The 22,909-nt window shown below is 35.2% G+C and overlaps 1 protein-coding gene across 1 annotated transcript in view; it reads right to left on the reverse strand.

Moving 5' to 3' along the window:
• The window catches only part of LRP1B (LDL receptor related protein 1B), a 1,825,183-nt gene that overhangs the window by 443,530 nt on the left and 1,358,744 nt on the right, over positions 1–22,909 (reverse strand). Inside the window, exons 36-37 of the mRNA XM_046659286.1 lie at positions 14,710–14,844; positions 13,985–14,114 (exon numbers count right to left, since the gene is read on the reverse strand). Coding sequence (XP_046515242.1) covers positions 13,985–14,114; positions 14,710–14,844 — 265 coding nt within the window. The remainder of the gene's footprint in view (positions 1–13,984; positions 14,115–14,709; positions 14,845–22,909) is intronic.

Genomic DNA, 22,909 nt, shown 5'->3' on the forward strand with positions numbered 1-22,909 from the left:
ACCAAATGTAGAGAAAGAACACTCTCGAAGCAAATAAAACTGCAGGGAAAAACTTATGAATAATTTAAGATAGCAATTTACATAGCTGTACTTGAGATAACTTCAGTGAACACAGATTCTTCATATCTAAACATGATCTTTAGCAACGGGAAGAAATGAAAATTTTTCTCACTGCTTTCCGACACTCCATGGAAATAGAGATTTCGTGACATCGTTACATATTGATATAGGCCCCATTTGAGTTCAAATTTGTTGGATTATATGATGTAGCCAAGAAAATTGCCTTTTGGGTATTAGGTTGGTAAATCTAGCCCTGAAAATACTTTTCAAGGCTATCCCAGACCCAGAAATTTTAAAAATTGTCAAAATCAAATCTTATGTTGTATAACGGAATTTTCTCTGGATAATAATGTGTCCCAAACTGAAAAGCCCCTTATTTACAGAGACTTGGATTTACAGAATTCAAAAACTTAAAATTTAAAAAGGGATGTTCAAAAGTGGTTTAAAGGATTATAGGAACACCATCAGAAATCATCGTAACACAAATATCGCTGTTGTATTAATTAGACAGAAGTTCTTGGCAGGAAAATATGCAATGAATACATATCACGAGTTAATTCCAAGTAATTGTTGATGCTTGGATAATAGGTAAAAGATTCAATTTTGCAGCACTGGAGTTCTCAAAAGCCCAGCATACACTTACTGTTCCCCAAGAGTTTTTTTTTTTAAGATTGGCCCCTGAGCTAACAACGTTGCTAGTCTTTTTTTTTCTGCTTTTTCTCCCCCAATCCCCCCAGTATATGGTTGTATATTTTATTTAGCTGTGGGTCATTCTAGTTGTGGCACGTGGGACGCCGCCTCAACATGGCCTGATGAGCCGTGCCATGTGTGCCCAGGATCCAAAATGGCGAAACCCTGGGCCGATCAGTAGCTCTCGAGAACTTAACCACTTGGCCAAGGGGCTGGCTCCCTCCCCAAAAGTTTATTGAATTTATCATATGACAACTGTACTGATGCCAGAATTAGTTTACACATAAATATAAAGGAAAACAAATGATTTCTGCCACAATTAGTTAGATTCAAGCTGAAAAAGATACAAAGCATTATAAATGTCTTTGAAAAATCTCAAAGAAATATGTTTTGAGAAATAAAGCTAACATGGAAACAAATCCTCAACTTTGGTGAGGGAAGGGTAAAAGAGTGTAGGGAAGAAAGAGAAGAATGAATAAGTCTAAACTGTTAAAAAAGAAAACAGTATTAAATATGATTCCTTTATTTTAGATACCTGAACAATAGTGAAAAGCAACTATTTTGAATATTTTCTTTGAAGTTAAGATTCTCTTCTTTGACTGTTAAGCTGTTTCCCTGGAGTACAGATCTGGATTGCAATTTTTACAATAAACTCGTCATTTCTTCCTATTCCTATGCCTACTCTAAAAGAGCAGGATTCGGGTACTTTATCAGATATGGTAAAGAAAACGTGAGATAACCAAAACTTTCCACATTGGCACAAAATTAAAGACCATCTAATTCTCTTATATAGGTAGTTGCCTTGGTGGAGAAGAGAATCAAGAATGTCACTGTGTCCACTGCTAGATTGGGGGTCAACAGTGTGTTACTATATCTGCAAAAAGTAAACAAAACAAAGCAAAAGAAAAACCCTACAGATTAGTAACAGTAGCCAGGTTTTATGTGAGCATGAGTTTTTATTCAACAAAAACTGCTTGTAATTCTCAATGTTTCACTAGGATCACTTAAAAGTCATAACTGAATAGCTTGTAGGCCAACATATCAGTGTGTCCAATATCAGGACACAAGCAAAATAATATAGTATTGTAAAAGCTTGAATACATTTCACGAACACGTGAATTGGCATCCTTCATCCTCTATGAGGAATATGGTATAATATAACCCTTATCTATTCCTGTGAGGGCTTCTTCACATTTCCTTTTTCTTCATTTACATGCAGTATTGTTTTGAGAAAGCATTACATGCCAATCCCAAACACTTTTCAAGTCCTGAATGTGTTACTATTGCTTAGAGGCTCCTGTAACATAAAAAGAATCCAACCAAAGATAGCAGGACACTCTGCTAATAGGAAGAGAGTCTAGAGACAGCATAACCTTGAATACTACTTTTAAATTTTTTTCTTGTCAGTGATTTGGTCAATGATTCTCAAGTGTATTCTTTCATTGCAGTCATGTACTCATTCAACAAATATTAATTGGGTACCTATTTTGTGCTAGGAGCAGATGATATAAAGTAAATTGGACTTAGTGGCCCTCATGAATCTTACCATTTAATGGTAGAGGCAAATGGGTAAATAAAGAATTACCTGAGAAAAATGCTAGCAGAAATACTTAAAAGTTGCTAGTTGTAAGTCTCCACAAGTCTTGAAAGTAGGGGTTTCAACATTGAAAATGCTGATGTGCTATGGTCAGAGAAGTTGTCATTCCTATACACAACTTCAGAAATGAACTTTTCTTTCGAGCCAAAATAAAGATACAGGCCATCTGGGTTATTCTCTCTTTCTGTTTAAGCTTAAAAAAAATTTTTAAGTTATCATTTGTTCTATGGGTCTCATTCTTCTTTCTGTTATTCTTATGTTTTATATTAGATTCCGTCTTGATTCACTACTTTGCAATATTGAGAAATTATATAAAAGAATTATCATGTGTATGCCGAGCCAACACTGGAGAAGTATGCAGGAAAAGTCTTCACAAAGAAGTTTCTTTGGCATATGTAATCCTATAGTACATTAGGCTTGTCACCCTATATTATATTTCGTTTCTTATTTTATTTATGCATTTAATTTATGCATAATTTATTTTATTTATGCATTTAACACCTCATTGCCCATCCTCTCATTTTAACAAATACATACATATACACGCACACATACGTATATGATACTAGTTTGCTATTTACATGTCTAAAATTGATTTTTTTGAGTGAATGGTCAATCTTTTTGGTATCTTCAATATATAATACTTGATGTTTCCCCATAATCCATGAACTTTTCTATGAAATACCTAACACTTAGACTCCTAGTGCTCATGAGCTGATTTAGAATTCTTAAAATATTATACAGAAATTTTCAATTTGTTTCATGACCTCAAACCTGTCTTATACATCAGTCATATCCAACTTACCCTGGATATTGCACATTGAAACAAACTGAGGGAATTCCTTATAGGAAAATAGAGAAAGAAATCTTTCAAACCTCTCTTTTGCCATTTTACCACATTTTTATTGGTCAGATTCCCTTGAGAAATTAGGGAAAGGTCATACATTTGTGTGTGGCTATCTGTGGTTTCCACTCAACACAGCTTTGGTGGTCTGGGCCAGGGGGTCCCTCTTGCAGTGGGAGGTGGCTTGACCTTTCTGGCTTCCCTTTCTCCTCCACCAGCCACACAGCTGCAGTGACAGCCCAGGGCACCTTGATCACTTCTAGGACTTGTTCCCTCCTTTTAGCCAGAGAGGTAAGATCCAATAATCATGTTTACCAGTTAAGTAATGAGGATGAAGCATATTGTACTATATGACTAGTCTTAACTAGTAAAAGACTAAGTAAGATCTATCTAGCTTTGAAAGAAAGGTGTCTGCAGTAGAATTTTTGAGAAAATTCCCAATGAAAAATACTGGGACAGTTTTCTTTCATCTTTCATCATAATTTGTTCATATGCCTGTCTCAGACACCTGTAGAGAAAGATGGCTGTGATTTGGGGCATGACTGTGGTACTCCTGAGTTACCTGACCATCGTGCTATCTTAATATTATATACTAGCAACCCAATTCCACTATTTCTATTGAAAATTAAATTTAATTCTATTTCTTTTTTTATGTGTCACCTTGCCTTAAGATGAAAAACATACTCTAGGAGTTATTTTTATGTTATGGTGTTAAACTACCCTATACTCTTGGTACCTCAACAGATGTTAAACTGTCATCCAAGACCTTCCGTATATTCTTGAGCATACATATATATATATAGTCATTCAAAGACCATTTGACAATATGTACTTGTTGAACACCAAGATTCCATGTCAAACTGAAACTTTGCCATGGAAAGAAACACTCTTCAGTAAGTTATTTGTGGCCATAAATATATAAAGCTAAATTAAGACAGGCAATATGCATCTTGGTGCCTAAAAAGAAAAAAAAAAATCACAGAGTATTTTTGCTTCATTTAGAGATCATAACCATGGAAGTTAGTCAACTTTTTTGGTATCACACTGTGACTTCTCTTTCTTTGTTGTAAGTAGACAATGACTTTTTAGCATAAAGAAAATTATTACATTTCAGTTTTTTTAAAGAAAGTGATGCCTTACCCAAAAAAAAGTCAATGGAGGGGAAAAACTGATTTTTCAAGCTGAACTAAATTCATACATGCTTTCTATTTTGCATTTGGCTACATTTTAAAAGACTTGAAGCCTCCATTGTTCAAAACCAGGCTTCATGCCCACTCTTCAAGGCATATTTATGTCTTGGATTCAGCTAATTTACTCCATTATGGCTAACCTTTTCCCTCGGCAATACCACCTGCCATATTTTAACTTCAAATAGAATATTAAAATGTTATACTTTATTCCAATGATATGAATTTTGACATTTAAATTTCTATGTAATATTACTTGGAAATCAATGTTTGAATAACTTTTACTTAGACTGGTCATTTTTAAGCCTTTTTTTCCCCTCTGAATTCAAGTCAGTAAATATGTAGATAACATGTAGAGAGACACGTATCACTAATATTTCCGAGCAATAATAAACATTTCCTGGAAATAAGCTGAACATTTAAAAGGGTGTATTAATTCTTAACCATGAATCCTGAAAAATGTCTATTCTTGTGATTTAATTCATTTTTAAGAAGTGTTTTTAAGAAGAAGTGAGGGTACAGAGGACAATAATATTTAAAATATTGCTACATATGTCAAAGATTTCTTGTTTTCTAGGATAAAATGCAAATCTTGTTTTGGGGGCTCAAAATTAAGAAATCAAAAGTATTTACTGAGATCCTCCAGCTGAGTCTGTGCTGAGCTCATGGTTGCAATAGAGAGAAATGGAAAATCTAAGAGACATCTGTAAAGAAGAAATGACAGGATTTAGTGACAGAAATAGATGATGAAAAATTCCAGAAAATCTAAAGTAAGTTTCAATTTTGTCAGGACAAAAGAACCACGACAACACACAAAGAGATGCCATGCTTAGGAAAGGATGTCTGTAGAGAAGAGGTAGGAGGATACGTTAAGTTTCAGCGACAGTTGGACAATCAAATAAATAATTTCTAAAGGATCTTGGAAATATAAGTAAAAGAATGAAAATGAGATTTGGGGAGTAATGTAGTGATTCAAGTCCAAAACACGAAAATAAGTTTAAAGGATAAATATAGCAAGAAAGAATGGCATACAAAACTTTAAATGAGGAGAAAGATGTTCAGAGGAGATAAACAATGCTCAGAGGAGATATATGGAAGAGGTCAGAGAGAACAAGAAAACTCAGAGCTAAACAAAGTAACAGAGAATAAATTCTTGAGTGGGTAATCAACTGAGAATAATGTCAAGGAGAAGGCAAGTGGTGTGAAACCTGAAAAATATCTCTGGATTTGGCTATGGATAAATTTAGAAATTTCTGGAAAGAACAGAAGGCAAAAATCCATTTCAGAAGTTCAATGAAGGACGATGGGTATAGGTCTGTATTCCAAGAAGTTGAGAAGTAAACATGCAGAGAGAAAAAAGTCACTGGCAATTTTTTTTTTTTTTAAATAAGACCTGAGACTATTTGAAAGCACAGGGAAAGGCTTCATTGAAAAGAACAAATTAAAGATGATAAAATAGAAAGGAATAGATACTGCATGAGATGCATGAGGAAATAGATGCCATTGTGTCCAGAATAAAAGTGGAGAAATAGATTTAAGAAAGAAAACTTTCTCTGAGGTTACACTCAACTTATCTCAAAACACTCACAGTATGAATTCATACATTCCATTTTCCCATACCACCACATCACCACTCTATCACACTTAACCACCAAATTTATTTAATTGCTTTACTACTCGCTGACATTTTCTCCCTTCATTGCTGATATATTTAGGGACTGTATGACTCATGTTGATGACCCTTGAGCATTCCAGCTCACAGTTTCTCATCTTTATCTGTTCCTGGGACCTACACCTCTCTTTTGCCTCTGTCTTACATAAGCAAGGCCACAAACTAACCTTACTTATAATGTGAAAATGTTTTATTTTCTATTTGACCAATCTGAAGCCATCTTCTCTTAATTTATAGAGTTGTCTTGGTCATTCATGTCTGCTGAACCTTAAGTCTGTACTCTTACCTTGGTCTCCTGCTCTTGGTTTCCCTCCATTCCATTATTACCTTCTAGATCTCACCTCCTGACTGGAAACTCATGGTGACTCCATTACAATTGCCAACTTTGAATCTATCACCTCCTACTTCCTTTTCGGCTCATCTTCCCACGTTTTTTGCTACTGCTAATGTTGCCAAGCGTTATACTCAAGGTCATATAAATATCCTAATTAGATTCTAGAAATCCATCCGAGCTGCACTCATGTTGCTTGAAATCTTTTTATTCATATTGTATTTTATTCTTATTCTATTCACCATAATAGTTTCAGCAAAACTTATCTATTCATTCAAAGCTGCTAACCCTACTCATGTTGACTATCACCTATGAGTTTCTTTAGTTTCACCATTGCCACATTCTATTGACATATTCTGTTTCTTCTTTCACTTCATCTCTAAAAATAGAAGGGGAAGAGAGCTTCCCCTAATTTAATCCTCTCATTTAAATTTATCTCATTTGATCCTCCCAATAACCCAAAAGGATATAGACATTTGAGATCAAGACATTTCAAAAGATCTCAAAGGTAAGAAATATTCAAGCTGGGGTTCCAAACTGTAGTGGACATTGTTGGTGCTCCACTTAGACACCCTCAGATCCTGTTTACTATTTCTGGGTACTCCAGTGCCCAGGCTCTACATCCTTTGCCTCTAATAGCTCACATAGGCAGCTTTCTTCAGAGGACAAAATCACTTCCTTCACAAGCAGTACTGAGAGCTAGAAATCTTGGGAGTGTATGTCTTGCTGGAGTGTATGACTTTTATCCAATGAATGATTGGGTGAGAGTCTGAAAGCCAAGCTCTCTTGCTTTGAAGTGAGGTTTACACTCCAGAGTTCCCTAAGCAATCAGTCCAAGGCCTGTACTTTGCTCACAGTTGAACCTTTGCTTGGTCTCTTCCTCTTTCCTATCCTTCTCTCACATCCTGAATTGAATTCTCACTCACGGTTCCATTTCTGGGATGTAAAACACAAATCTTGTCTATCTGCTTTCTGTCCCTTGTTCTTCCTCTCCATTCTATTGCTTCTTCCTTGGCAAGATTCATCCTCCACTCCCTGGAATTTGTCTCCTTTTTACATGCATTTTTTACCCTTTTCCTTTCTGCCAGTTTCCTCCTTTATGCCTAGAAATATGTGCGCTACCCCCAGATTCCCATACTAAGAAAAACTTCCTCTATACCGTATTATCTTCTCAACATACCTTATATATGTTTCTCTTTCTGTTTATTGCCCACATTTTTGTCACTGTAGTCTAAGTATGCTGGTTCTACTTTCTAGTTATTTTTCACTTATTAATTCGTTATATTTGGCTTCTCCTTAAATTGATAACAATTAACAATATCATCCTGATCATCTACTGTATGTTCTGCTCTCTGCTTTTATCTCTCCTAATCTATTGCTGGAAGACTCTTCTTCCTAAAACTCTCTTTCCTTCTATGATACAGTAATTTTTTGAGGACTTGAAATGGCTGTTTTTTTCTCTCTCTCTTTCTTTTGTCTTATTGTTGATTTCTTTTTTTTCCTCTTAATTATTTCATCTCTTAACTATAAACATTCTTCATTCTTGTCCTTATACTTATTTTTTCTGTACTTTTTCTTGAGTAATTTCATCGACTACCATGGTTTTTTCCAGAGTCTAAACTCTGTTGGAATAAGTAGCAAATGACTATATTTATCCAACTCATGATTCCATTTATGCTCTATTGAATATCTCTTCTCCAGAATTTGCTATCTCAGAAAAAATTCATGACTTCCAAGACAATTTTAGTTCAAAGAACACAATCATACTGTTAAGATTAATTTCCAGGCATAAAAGAATAGATCTCTCTAAATCCAAACTTAAATCTCCTTTCTATTTTAAAATTCTCTTCCCTTTCTTCAACTTTGACCTGACTCCTCCTGGCCTGAGGACTTGCAGTGAGAAAGTGACACAATATTTTTATGTACTGCTCTTTTCTATTTATTTTAGTCTTCCCCTTACACATTTGCCTCTAGCTCTCTCCATTATTTGGCTTGAGGGCAGAGAAGGGACCCCACCCCCTCCATAACACTCTGCCTGGGATGATAAATAACCATTTCTAAGAAACCCCTAATTTAAAGAATGCTACATCTTCAATAAACTCTCATCACACTTCTGATCTGCTTATGTGGGTTGTCCGAGGCCAGGGGGAAGCTTAGGAGAGGCTCCAGGACCAGTTTAGATTTCACTTGGTAAACTAGAGAAGGTAGCAGCACGGTAATTTATTTAAAATGTGAGGAACCCTATTGCCTATTTTATGACCCCAAGTTATCTTCCAGCTACAGCACTTACTCTTCCCCTCATGGACCTCACGTATTTATATTTTTGCCGAAGGCCTTTGCTTCGCCACTCTCCATCTTTGATTACCCTGTTTCTTCTTCACATAACATATTCCCACTCCATCTCAGAAAACTTTCTCCTTCAAGTCTCCTCCATAAAGCCTCTACTAATCACCACTATTGCTGCTACTACCCTCACTTTCACTACCTACTCTAATTATATGCTCTCTCTTTTTTCTTAAAACTCAATGTAATTTTATAATGGTCTTATTGAAATTATTACTTTAACGCGAGATTTCAATATGAGCTTTAAGCTTGAGTTATATCAATCTAGTCTTTCTAATGTCTGAAAAATGAGTCTTACTTTATGAGACTACTCTTTCAACTGAAATTTTGAATTTGCTTAAATTTCCAGTTTAAACAAAACTCATTGTGAACAGAAGCAACATCTTATTTATATCATCATACTTCACAGTGGCCACAAGTGTCTTTCACATAGTAAGCAGTCCTATTTTGTCAAGATATACTGACGTGAAGGCTGATGAGGAGAGGGAGATGTCTTGACATGATGTGGTTCAGAGTGCATAGCATTCAATAAATGTTCATTGGATAAACTGACAAAAAGTGGAGTATATGTGGGTTTCTTTACCTGATGTTCTCAATCATCCTAGAGAATATTAGGTACAGTTATACCCTAAGATGGCTGTGGAGATATAAAAGACATTTAAGGGAAGGAAGGTCTGGAATAACAACTTGAGGGTGTATAACAGGTTTCAATAAGAAATGAAAAGCAAAACCACAGAGCAACAAGTAGCAGCAAGAGGATCCTTAAGTTGAACTGCATGAATCTATAATAGGCCAGGCACAAGAGGTTCTCTACAATACAAATGAAGTGTTGGACTTATTACAAATATGAAGAGAAGAAATTCTTTATCAGAAACAAACCCATTTCCTATGTATCTGTGCAACTTCATAACATTTTAATTATATTTGTTCTTACCATTAAAATAATTATTCACAGTCCATCACTTGATCAGATTTTCTCTATAGAGGCTATAATGACTCATTGTTTGAATATAAATTATAATTTAAAAAGAGATTTTAAAATACTGGAAGAGGACACTTTCATTTTCAAGTTTAAGGGTGTGATGTGGACACATTCAATGTGTTTTATTATTACAATTAAACAAAATTACACCCTCCCTTCCCGGTCTTAATATGAAGAGGCATGCATCCCTGGTCACACAATGGTAGACAAGAAGTTGCACAGAGGGAAGTCAGACCCAATTCAAAATTTTTTTATAAGCCTCCTTTCCTAATTATTTTCCAGCATTTTCTCATTGCTGTTCACTCTTTCTTTCACTTACAGTTTTAACCTCTAAATTTTCATTATAATTTTTTCCTGAAACTGTTAAAATTGTTTTCTTATATGCTTGACATTTTTGGTTATTAATTTCTATAATGCTTAACACTATATACGTAACATGTAACACACACATACGTACACACATACATATCGTAATCTTTGGATTTTAGAAAAACCTAACTCTCCCACATATCAAATTGATGACAGAGTAATATATTTAAAATTGTTAACTCAGTTTCTTTATCTGATAAATGAAGAAAATAATGCCACTGTAGGTTTGTTGTGAGCTTTTAAACAGACTGAAAGAGGACCCACTGGTGAATTCTGATCAAAGAAGTGACAGCCATTTACATTCCAGAAGAATCCTTAGCAACTTCAAGAAGAACAGACTATAGGAGTACAAGGGTAGAAGATGGTAACCCACAACCCAGAAATGTTGGCAAAATTTATAACAGCTCAGGCTAGGCGGGTAGCAATGAAAATTCTGAGAAGTAGGTAGTGTATGAATGTATTTTGAAGCCAAAGGTAATAGAATTCCTGGTATACTGGATATAGGGTATGTGAGAGAGCTACCAAAGGTGATACCAAGTGTTTTGGCCTAAGCAGCTGAAATAATAGAATTGACAGCTACCAATGGAGAAGTCATAATTGCAAAGAAAGATTCAGTTGAGTTTTGGACCTATTAAGGTTAAGTTTTCTGATGGATCTTATTCCAGTTATCTATTGCTGCTTAACAAACCACTCCAAATTTAGAGGCTTAAAACAAGAATAATTTATTTTCTTATGAATTGCAATTTTTTTCAGAGCTCAGCAGGAACAACTCATCTCTTCTTCACATCAACTGCCATGACACCAAGGCTGAGGTGACATAATGGCTAAGGACTCACTTATTTGAAGTTCACTCATTCAACACGTCTAGCAACTGGTACTGGCTGTCAGCTGAAACCTTAGCTAGAGTTGTTGGCTGGAACACTTACATGTAGCCTCTTCGTGGGGCTGCTTGTCTTCCTCACAGCAGAGTGGCTGGCTTTTAAGAGCATCCCAAGAGAACCAGGTAGACATTTTATCTTTTATGATCTAGCCTCAGAAGTTAAATAGTTTCACTTCCATAATAGTCACAGCCTCATTCAAATTCAAGTGTACGGAAAAGGCCTTCCACCTTTCTTTTTTGAAAGAGTGAATGTCACATTGTAAGAAGAGCATGTAAGATGGCAGATATTGTTGTAATCAACTTGGAAAATAAAATCTGCTACAGATCTCTAAATGAAAATATGGAATAAGCAGTTGAACATAAAAGTCTAGAGTTCAGAAGTGAGGTCTGATCCGGGTATATACATTTTAGAGACTTTAACATTTAGATTGGATGAGATGACCAAATGAAGAAGAGAATAACACCAAAGACTGAGTTCAGGGGAACTTCAACGTTAAGAGGTCAAAGAAAAAAGAAATAAGAAAGGAGAATGAGTTGGGATGATCTCCAAAACAGAAAAATCAAGAAAGAGAGTTGGTTTTATTCTTCCTCATATTGTCTCCTTGAAATCTATCCCCTCAAGATCTTGCCTAGCAATAGAAACTAAGTTTGTTCAGATATCCAGTGTATACTATTTGGTCTAGGACCTTACCCCAGCCCAGGTGATGAAACATAACTTGTCTAAATATGTCAATATTATCTCTGCCCTTTGGCTATTAAATGACCTAAGGATGGGCATGTAATCCCCTTCAGGCTAAGGAAAAACAAAGGGATTAACACTAAGACAATTCCCTGCTCAAATAAAACAATATAGCCCAGCAAGGAAAAGATGTTTTGTCCTATCACTCTTCTCCTTCCTTAAGTCGACATGCTCCGTGATGAGATATCAAGCATGTTGTAACAATGGGGCCATAACATCAAGTGTAAGACAAAAATATAAGGTCATAAAGAAGGTAGTTGAAAATCTTAGAAAGTGAAGCTCCCATAGACTTAACACACTCTAGTTAAATTATACAATTTGCAGGGCCAGCCCCGTGGCCGAGTGGTTGTGTTCGCGTGCTCTGCTTCACAGGCCCAGGGTTCGGATCCTGGGTGCGGACACGGCACTGCTCATTAGGCCGTATTGAGGTGGTGTCCCACATACCAGAACTAGAAGGACCCACAACTAAAATATACAACTATGTACTGGGGGGATTTGGGGAGGAAAAAAAAAAAAAAGATTGGCCACAGTTGTTAGCTCAGGTGCCAATCTTTAAAAAAAAAAAAAAAAAAGATTATATAATTTGCATCCAAGAGCATTCCTAACCAACGCAGCTTTTTCACTTTTTATATTGTAACCTTAGTTTTAGCCTGAAGTGTGACAAATTTGTTGGCATTATTTCTCTCTCCTATATTAACTTTCTTTGTTTTCTTTTTCACTGTATTAATATTATGGCTTAATTTTACAGCCTTTGTCAAGAAAGTGAACAAGTGATGACATTAGGAAAAGAACATGCAACATATGATAGGAAAAGTTGTAGATTTTCATGAGTTCATTTGATGTTTCACATAGACTGACTTCATTCTAATTCAGTGTTTCTTACACTTGCTTATCTAATACACCTTTGAGTGACCACCATGCAGTCACATTTCTTCTACTCCAAAAGGCATAGGAGTTCTATTAACATAAAAATATCTACTCTTTAAAAAAAACCTCTAAAGTCAAGTCATATTAGCAATGCAAGAAACACAGTAATGGGGAGTAATATAAGGTTTTACAATAAGACTATTTCTATATTATTGTTTCAGAGGAAAACAGTTATCAGTCAGCAATTATTCTTTTCCAGCCACTGTACTAAGCCCTGGAGATAGAGAAATAAATCAAACACACATGGCTCTTCTCTTCACAGAGTTAGAGTGAAGAATAGAGATGTTATCCAGTCCAGTAAAAAAATAGAGCTACTAAACAAATAAATATAAATAAATAAGCAAATATTAGTGCACAGAATTTATAAAAATGAAAGTACTGGGTGCTTTGGTGTCATAAAACAGAACGATCTAATCTATTTGCAAAGCCAGGGAAAGATAAATAAAATTCAGCAAGGTAAAAGTGTGAAGGAGAATATTGCAGATAAAGGAAAGAGGTTGTTCAAAGTCTGAGAGTGGAAGAGAATAGAAAATATTTGAAAATATCTGAAAAACTAAGAAGTTCAACAGAAATTGATTGAGATAGCGAAGAGCCAGAAGCAGGAGTCTGAGACTGAAAATTTACATACAGCCTGATTAAGAAGACTCAAAACAGAAATTTTGGACTTTACACAAAAGTTAATGGTAATCCCTTGAAAGGTTTTAAGTAAGATTTATATTAAAAGAAAAGAGTCGATCTAGCCTTTGGCGAGATTAGGAGATCTATTGGGGAGTTACTGCAGTGGTATATATGTAAGGTAAGAACAGATTTAAATAGGGTGGAGACAGCGAAGATGGAGAGTGGTAGATTGATAGAAGATTTAGAAGAAATTTAGAAGATTTAGAAGAAAAAAATCGGCAGAACTTGGTGGCAGATCAAATTCATTTCAATTTTAGATATACATAGTTTGGGTGCTCATGAAACATCCAAATGGAAAATGGAAATGTTAAGACAGGTAGACAAAAGGAATTGAAGAAAAAAAAAAGTTTGGCCTGAATGTGCTGATCTGGCAATCATAGACATATAAATGGAAATTGAAGCTTTAGAAATATTGACAAATGAGGCTGGCTATTAAATGGTTATTTCATTCATTCAGCAAGTAATTGAGCATCTATTTTGTAAACAGTTCTAGGGTGGAACTGTAAACAGAGAATCTAGAAACATGTTGTGTACTCATTCAGATTTACATATATATTAAAAAACTGCATAATAAATATGACACTACAACTAAAAATAAATATTAACATGGATGTCTGGATTTTTTTAATGGAACTTAAGAAAATTTACTTAATATTCAAAAGATATACGTAAATCTTAAAATTACCCTTTCTCTGGGTGCACAGCTATAGATCTTGGTTGATCCAGGCCTTGGGAAATAATTACATAACGGAAAGAGCCATTGAGTCTTGCAACTTCAATTAAGTTGAAACCATGATCTGTCCAATAAATGTTACCTAGGAGAAATACAGATGTGTTTATAATATAGTTGTGAGGAAAAAAATTATTAGTTTTGGCTAATAACTAATTAATCACATAGCTATCACATAACTAATTAATCACATAGCTATCAAGAAATCATTTACTTACACTCTATATTCTTTTTTAATGTCTACATTTCCTAAGCAGAAAGCTGTAAATAAACTAATATACAAATACTTTCTAATCTCATACATCTGTAGTTTAAAGCATATAGAGATATTTATATCTTAAAAATAAGTTGAAACTTCTCTCACCTGAAGAAGGGATCTATTTTAACTTTCTACTGGCTTCAGGCAAAAGAGAACTTCTAACACTTGTTTACCTGCCTCGTGGAGTTCTCAAGAGATTTGGGCAAAATTAGCACTACATAATCTACTTCTACCTAAAAATACTTTCCCGAAGGCTTTTGAGCATTAGAAAGAGTGAAGCCAAAAGCAAAAGAGACTATTTACCCTTGTGGCTACAAGTAGAAAAAAATCGTTATGAGTCAGAAATAGAATTTTTATGAAGCAGATTTTGCCCCTAACAAAATAGGCATGAAATGAAAACAGAAAAAGCCATGGATTATACCAGCAATCCAGTCAATAGCTATCCCTTCCACTCTTCCCAAGCCATTGGTAATGATATCTTCTTTCCAAGTCTGATCTCTTTTAGCTCGGCTAATTTTATTGAGGCCCATGTCTGTCCAGTAGATGGTGTCATTTTCTACAGATAAGACAGAGAAAAAAAATACACCACACACTATAAAAGGTATCAATATATGTATTAGGATCACATTGCATCAGTATTTTTTGGGTTTTCATCCTGTGTGTACTAGAGTATAAGTATTCTTCAGGATAATTTACTAATATAAATAGTTAGAGAGATATTAAAACAACATGAAAGAATTGAACCAGTTTTTTAAAAATATTTTTGAAACATATATGGAAATAACATCATATTCTTTATTATTTTTTCTTCATTTTTTCCTACTCATTTTAACTTAATAAATACTTATCACCCATGAATTTGCAATCTTAATATCAAACTGTGTTATTTTTCTTTTCACACCTATACGTGTGTCTCACCCTTCTAAAGATAAAAGAATGCTACTAGAGACAATCAACTCAACAGAGTCTCAAAGCAGAGAACGGAGAAAAAACATAAGGGCATTTCAATTATATCAAGGGGGTTTTAAGCATAAGGTCATTCAAAATGTATAAAGCCTTAAAAGTGCCTTATTATCCAGTTATTCCTTTTGATGTGCTAGTTTCCCAAATGTCAACTACAAACCCCTTACATTATTTTTCAAACTCTCATTGTACAAATGGGTTTAAGAATACTTGAAAAATGGCTCTATGCTATCATAGAGTCTTTAAATAACAGTGCTTGTTGAATATTTGAATGAAAAATGTGTCTAAAGACTATAAATGAAATATATTGTATGTGCATGCATATGCATAAAGGGTAGCAATTATAGACCAATGATTTTAAATATAGCCACCAGAAAGACACTGGGGACAAATCATTAAATAATAAATTTACCACTAAGAGAGTAAGCTTTTGTGTTGTGACCTATATGGCCATTTGAAGAACAAATCCTTTAAGACCAATATAATTTCCCTCTGGCACAGTGACAGATGATGAAAACAAAGAAAAAGCAATTAGTATAATAAATCCATTTATCAGTAAGTTTTGGGATTCCATTTCAAATGAAATGTAGTCTGCACTATTTTACCTATTTGGGAAAAGATTCCAAATAATCCCTGTTCTCGATAATGGTTGTCAAATACACAACTGTTTGAAGCAGAGCAGAGATAATATTTTCAAATATATATCTGGAAAACACGGGCTTGTTTGACTTTTCCAATTTTGTAAAAGTATCAGTTAACATATTTTCATTATTCAAAGAGTGAATCAATCAACAAAATGAACATGATTTTTGCGTAAATATTAAGCATCATATGCAGACTCTAATTCTCTTCCGCAAACGTTAGACCCATAGATCCAACTGCCTACTTTATCTCCACTTCTATGTAGAAAAGGCAATCTTGATACACAAAAGACAAATTCTAGATTTCTACCTGAAACACATTTCTCTTGCGGTCTTCCACATAACTTCCCAGGCCTTGGTGGTATGAATGATGACACTTCCATCTTTAGTTGCTAGGGCTAAAAAGCTCATATTGTCCTTGATCACTTTTTCTCACACTTTGCATCTAATCCATCACCAAATGGTCTCATAGTCAATCTATTACCAAGTATTTTTGGCTTTTCTAATTCTTCTTTCAAATCATATCCATCAGTCAACCACCTCTCACACTCTCTACTACTTATCATGTAATCCACATCACTAGCAACTCTTGCCTGAAGTATTGCAATAACCTCCTAACTTAATGGCCAGCTCCCACTTTTGCCTCAGTACTCCCCTTTCCTCATGAGTCTTTTCTCCACTTAGGGACCACTGTTACCCTTTTAAAAAAATAAAGAAGTTCCTTTCTCTGCCCTCCACTCAAACTCTCTCATCATTTCCCATCTCATCCAAAGTAAAATTAAAGTTCCTTCCTATGACCTTCATATCTACTCACATCCTTCAACCCTCTCTCACCTGATAACCTTCCACTCTTCCCCTCATTCATCAATTTCTAGTAACACAGATCTTCTTCTTCCTAAAATAAACCAAATATCATTCAGTCTAAGGTTCTTTGTGTTACTTTTCCTTTCTGTCTGGAAGGTTCTTTTCCCAGAAATCTGCACAGCTGTGTCTTAGCTCAAATATCCCACTTCTTACTGAAAATTTCCCTGACTACTCTATAAAAATTATTTCCTTACCAGGCTCTATCCTCTTTACCAACCCTATTTTTCCCCATAGCACTTATTACTGTCAAACACGTTATATATTTATTGTTTTTTTTCATTAGTGTCTGCCTTTTCTCACAGGAATATAATCTCTTGGAGGGCTGGGACTTTTTATTTTTTTCACTGCTTTATCCCTGACACTAGAATAGCGCCTGGCACAAAGTAAGCTCAGAGTAAATGTTTGGTGTGTCAGTGAATGAATGTGCTGTGCTGAACAAAGACTGGTTGGGAGGGGATACAAGGAAGAAACAGCTCTCACCATGAGAAACTTTATAAGCTCATCAAGGAACAGGAGGTATGAACATGAAAAACTGACTAACAATTCACAATAGTGTAGCATGAGTGGCATATAAGTAGCACAGACAGGGATTTTTGCAAGAGTTCAAACGCAACGTTCACAACAATCTTCACAAGTCCTAGAAGAAAGGACCCTAAATTTCTGTGTGGTCTTACTTTTGTGTCACTCTCTAATAGCTTTGGCAGCAATGCAAAAATTTAAAGTTCCATATAATCAGGAAGGGTTCTTTGTCACATATACCATTAGATCTTGCACACGCCTTTAGTATTACCCTGAGCTGAAATTGCATTTGTGCATTTCTTCTTAAAAACAGACTGAGATACTTCATAGGTAGAGGACTGCAACTGACCCAGTTTTTACCAGGTGCAGTAGATACTTCATAAATATTCACTTTGTGAATAATAGATTAATTTGTAATGCTGAGGCTCTCTCTCAATGGTCAAGTCCACTAGATCACAGCACTGAGGAACTGAGAGTTGCTTGTGTTCTTTCTATTAGGTATATTTGGGATATTAGCGAGCAAATTAATCATGTCTTGATGCATTAAGGAGGATCAAGAGGATGGAGAATTAAACCACTCATTCATATCCAAATCCCTTTCCTTATCAATTTTTTTGTATATATATTGCACACCTACACACTTTAAATGGAATAATTTCACTAAGATATAAGAATATGTTTTCTAATATCTGGAAATATCTGCAAAATAAACATAAATTAAGTCAAGAATATTTTAATTAGGGATATAATCAGGCTGAAAGATGATAGAATTTTACAACAAACTGTAAAGATAAAAAATGGAAATACGTATAAAGATAAAAAGGGAAGAAAAGACTATCATAACTCTTCTGATACTTATTCCAAAATATGATATTTTTTAACTTTAATTAACCCCATCAATGGATACTTATACAATTCTTAGTATGTGCTAAGCATTATTATAAGCATAGGAGTGTGGTAGGGAACATGACAGACAGTCCCTGTAATCATGGAGTTCAATTCTGGAGTTGAATTACACTATCTTAAGACATATGATAACTGGTAATGTATAATATAATTAAAGATTGGAAAATAGAATTTGTAATTTAAGATTATAACAATTATAATTAGTTCCCCACAGACATAATTAGACAAATAGGACAAACGGTAACTATTTTCAGGGATTACCATATAGAGAGATAGGGTCAGCTACTGTGCATTGTAACTACAGTCAGAATCAAAAGAAAGCCACATATTACCATAATGATAGTTATCCGTGAAGCAAGGGAGTGGCTTTTTGACACTGAGAAAAGTTAAACTTTTTGAGTTGAGCTGAAGAGCTAGCCATCTACAGAAGCTCGATTATGCATGGTTCTGTCTGAAAATAGGAAATAAGAAATACAAGTCTCTTAAAGTCCTTTCACCCTTAGGTGTCTATTTTCCTGAGATTAATTAACAAACATTTATTGATCACTTGTTGTGAACACACTAGAGTCCGTGTTATCTTGGGCTGCTGGGTCCTAGAAAATTCAAAGTCGTTTCCTGGCCTAGATTTACATGCTATTTCAGAAAACACCATACACATGTGAAAAAGAAACCAGATAAAATATAACGTATAAGATTACTATGCTTCTCTCTCCTAGTGAAATAATCACCAGCACACTAGGAAGATAGCAGACCAGAGTGCAAGGAGTCTGGGGCTGGATCCTACCATTGCTCTACCATTTACCATGAGACTTTCACAGTTATTTTCTCCCTCCTGGCCTCAATTTACTACGACTTTCAGATGAACTAGTTGCAGTTATCTTTCTCCTTTAAGGTCAGAAATATAAGCATTCTCCATGGTTGTTATCATCATTTGTCAGCAGTGACCCTACCAGCCAGGCCAGAAATACAATTGTTTCTACATTTACAAAGGCTGCCTTAAGGCCATGGACTTCATTAATTCCCCTAGTTTAGCCAAGATAATGGTTTCCAAACTGACTTCCATCCTAAAACTTTAACAGATATTAATAGTTACCTCTAATCCAAACTTATCTTTTGCTTTTTCAAAAATCACCTTCTCTAATTTTTGGAAAGAGACTTTCTCATATCACTCCTACTTTTCCCAATCATCATGTGTCTCAACGCAATATTTTGTTTCTGTTCTGCGTTGTTTCAACCCAGATACCAGACTCAGTCCTTTTCGTTAATCCACTTCTTATTCTCCCACCCACATTCACAAGCACAACTATTCATATAAACATGAAATACAAACAGTGCCACAGAATTTATGAAAGCATGAGATAAGGAGATTTCTTATAATAGCCTAAACACTTCAAACTGAAAATTAGAAATCCTTATTCCAAAAAGTGCTCTAGCCACACCCACCACAGGTGGTTTTTCAGTGGCAGCTTTATTTTGTGCCCCAGTCTCACACCTTATCCTCAGCTTGTCTCCTCTCCTCTCCTCTCAATTTATCATTCCCTCCCCTTTCTGATTACCCACTCTCTAAAAAGAAACCCTCTCTAACCACTGCCCCCAACCTCAGCAACAGATCTGCCTCTACATAGCTCAAATCCAGTAGTTCTCAAATGGCTGCCCATAAGAATTGCCTGGGGAAATTTCCAAAAATATATTGAAGATACAGCTACACCTCAGAGATTTTAAATTGTTTAGTCTGGGGTAGTCTGCAGGCTGAGAATTACTCGTTAATCCATCAAAGGTACAGATAAGAAAAAAAACTCTTATTATATAACAGGGTACAAGATCTTGTCTAGGAGATCTCTACTATAAAACGCTACTCTCTCCTCCCCACACCCAGCCCTCAGCCACATTACAACCTCATTGCTAGTGGTGGCTCACAACCAAAGGGATTTCCAAGGAGAGAAGATCCTGACATAGTCTCCAGAAAGTCAGAGTTGGGTTTTCTTTTTGACTCCAGTTGGGGGAGGCTTTTAACTTGAAAAAAAATGTAGTTTTTTAAAATTTGCTCAGTGGATTCTGATATGCCACTGGCCCCAGATCTGTTAGAAATCACTGCTCTTCAACCTATGCCTGAATCAAGCTAAATCTCAAGGCAGTTCATAGAGAGATTACTCTGCTTTGATCCTTTGCCACTCCCAATAAGCCGGCTTTTATTGAACTATTTATGTGTCCTATGCCACGGGTATGTATTTTTCATTTGATTTTTTCTTTCAAATTATGTAGACATTGTGAGCCTTGAAACTGATCATATTCCTCTCTTTGCACTGGTTATTGGAAATACAAAAATTAAATTTGCTGCCCACTTCTAGCAAAAAGACAGAATTTTACAACATGCATTCTATCTAGTTTCATGTTATTTTTTTCTTGCCTAATTTTTCTCTTAGCACTCATTTCTTCACACTTTAATTGTTCATTTCATTGCAACTCCTGCGTTTTTGGAAGCTACATAAAATAATTTTTAGAACAAGATGAGATATATATATATGTTTTTTAACATATAAAATTATATGTTATAGACAAGCGACATCAAAGGCAGTGTACATACTGTTGTCAATGGCTAGGAAAACCAAGAAAATCCAAGACAATGCAAGAAAATGTTAAAGTTGTGTTTTTCACTTTTTTGTTCCTTGTTCTTTTAAAAGTTCTATTTAGGGGGTCAGCCCAGTGGCTCAGCGGTTAAGTTCACACATTCCGCTTAGGTGGCCTGGGGTTCACCAGTTCGGATCCTGGGTGCGGACCTACACACTGCTTGGCAAGCTATGCTGTGGCAGGCATCTCACATGTAAAGTAGAGGAAGATGGGCATGGATGTTAGCTCAGGGCCAGTCTTCCTCAGCAAAAAAGAGGTGGATTGGTGGCAGATGTTAGCTCAGGGCTAATCTTCCTCAAAAAGAAAAATCCCTATTTAGGTATATATTTTATAATGCATTAAATCATAATATTTAATATAGCAATGACATATTCTTTATAAGTAAATAATTTATTGATGAACTAAACAAACAAGTAATTTAAGCAAAATCTCTTTTTTTTTTTAGCCGGTAGGTTGTATAGTAAGAAAGAAAGGTTTAGTACCACTGGTACAGCTGTTACATTCAAATCATGCCCCATTTGGGGCACATTCAGTGCCATGATGCACCAGCTGAAATCTCTGGAGCAGACTATGAGAATTACAGAAACTGAGAAGGAAGCAATGTCAGTCAAGGTCATCAGGAAAGACCTCACAGAAGAAGTGAGGCTTTCACTGATCCTTGAAGACTGGGTAGCATTTGGATTAGGAGAGATGCACAATATAGTTCACAGAAATCTAGTTGAGATAAGGAATCAATTTCATAAATGTGACCATCTTCATAATAAGAGGGAGGGACAACAGGACCATTCAAGAAGAATGATGACAACCAGTTCTGAATCCATCAGACGTCTGGGTACAGATGTGAATTAAGTTGTACTTTCTATTCTTTTCCAACTTTAAAAGCATTTCTTCAAACACTTTGCAGGCTAATAAGTTCTCAATATTCCATATTAAAAGGGATTCAATAATAAAGTGCTAATGAATTATATTTGCTTCTTTCATCCTGAGAAAGGCAAATCAATATAAACACAAATGGGCAATTTTCTTACAGCAACAAATTACTAAGAACTCCATCCTTGTGAGTAAACAAAATAAAATCTGCAGACTTTAAAGGTTTTAGATATCTTAATCCCCTTAAGGTACAATGTTATGAAACTTTAAATAATGTACATTCTCTTTTAAATTACTCCTCTATCAAATAAGAAATATATGCCTGTCTTGCTTTTGTGTCCTGAATGGAATTTGCATTAAGTGTACTTATTATAAAAGTAATTCCACTTTCAGGTTTTGAACTGTTTCCTCTCAGATTAAAGAAAAGAATCTTTCACATTTTCTTAAGCATTCACTGTTTTTTCTCTTCAAAGCAATTGCACTGTGCTGTTTTTCATTTGCATTTAGTTCTCACAGTCCTTGTGTGCCTAATGTTGACTTTCGGGGAGCATATGAGAACTAAAATGTGCTGTCACACTCTCATCTTCTTCAGATTAGAAAAGGACAGACAGCAGCTCCAAGGAGAAATCGTTTTAATTTATTCTGTTCAGACTCCTAGAACTAAGTCGTTAAATCGAGACAGCATGTTGAATAGATTTGTCTTCAGGGGACACCTACTCAAACATTTCTTCAAGAAACCATCAACCCATTTCAAAAAACTTTGCCATTCCATTTCACTTTTATTTTTGAAGAGAGAAAAGGCAGAAATCTTGTTCCTCAAATGGTTGGTTTCTATGCTATGCCTCGAATTAGTAAATCAGACAAAGATGGAGTATACACCTTAAAAACAGAGGCTTTCCCAGCAAATATGTTTGGATTTCTTTTTTTTCATCATCACCCTTGGTGAAAAAAATACCTTACTTAAGTTTACTGAAAAGAGGCACGTAGCATAGTAACTAAACACTTGGATACTATGTTCTGATTTCCTGAGTTGAAAATCTCAACTCCTCTACTTCGTGTTTCTATGACATGGACAAATTACTTTATCTTTCTGTTCGGTCTCCCAATATGTAAATTGGACATAATAGAGTTGCTGTGACGATTAAACAAATCAATCTGTTAAAGCACTTAATGCCTAGTACATAATAAATATAATAAAGTATGAACTATTTAAATTAAAAAACACAAAGC

Source organism: Equus quagga, chromosome 4, assembly GCF_021613505.1.
Source record: "Equus quagga isolate Etosha38 chromosome 4, UCLA_HA_Equagga_1.0, whole genome shotgun sequence".
NCBI classification, from domain to species: domain Eukaryota; kingdom Metazoa; phylum Chordata; class Mammalia; order Perissodactyla; family Equidae; genus Equus; species Equus quagga.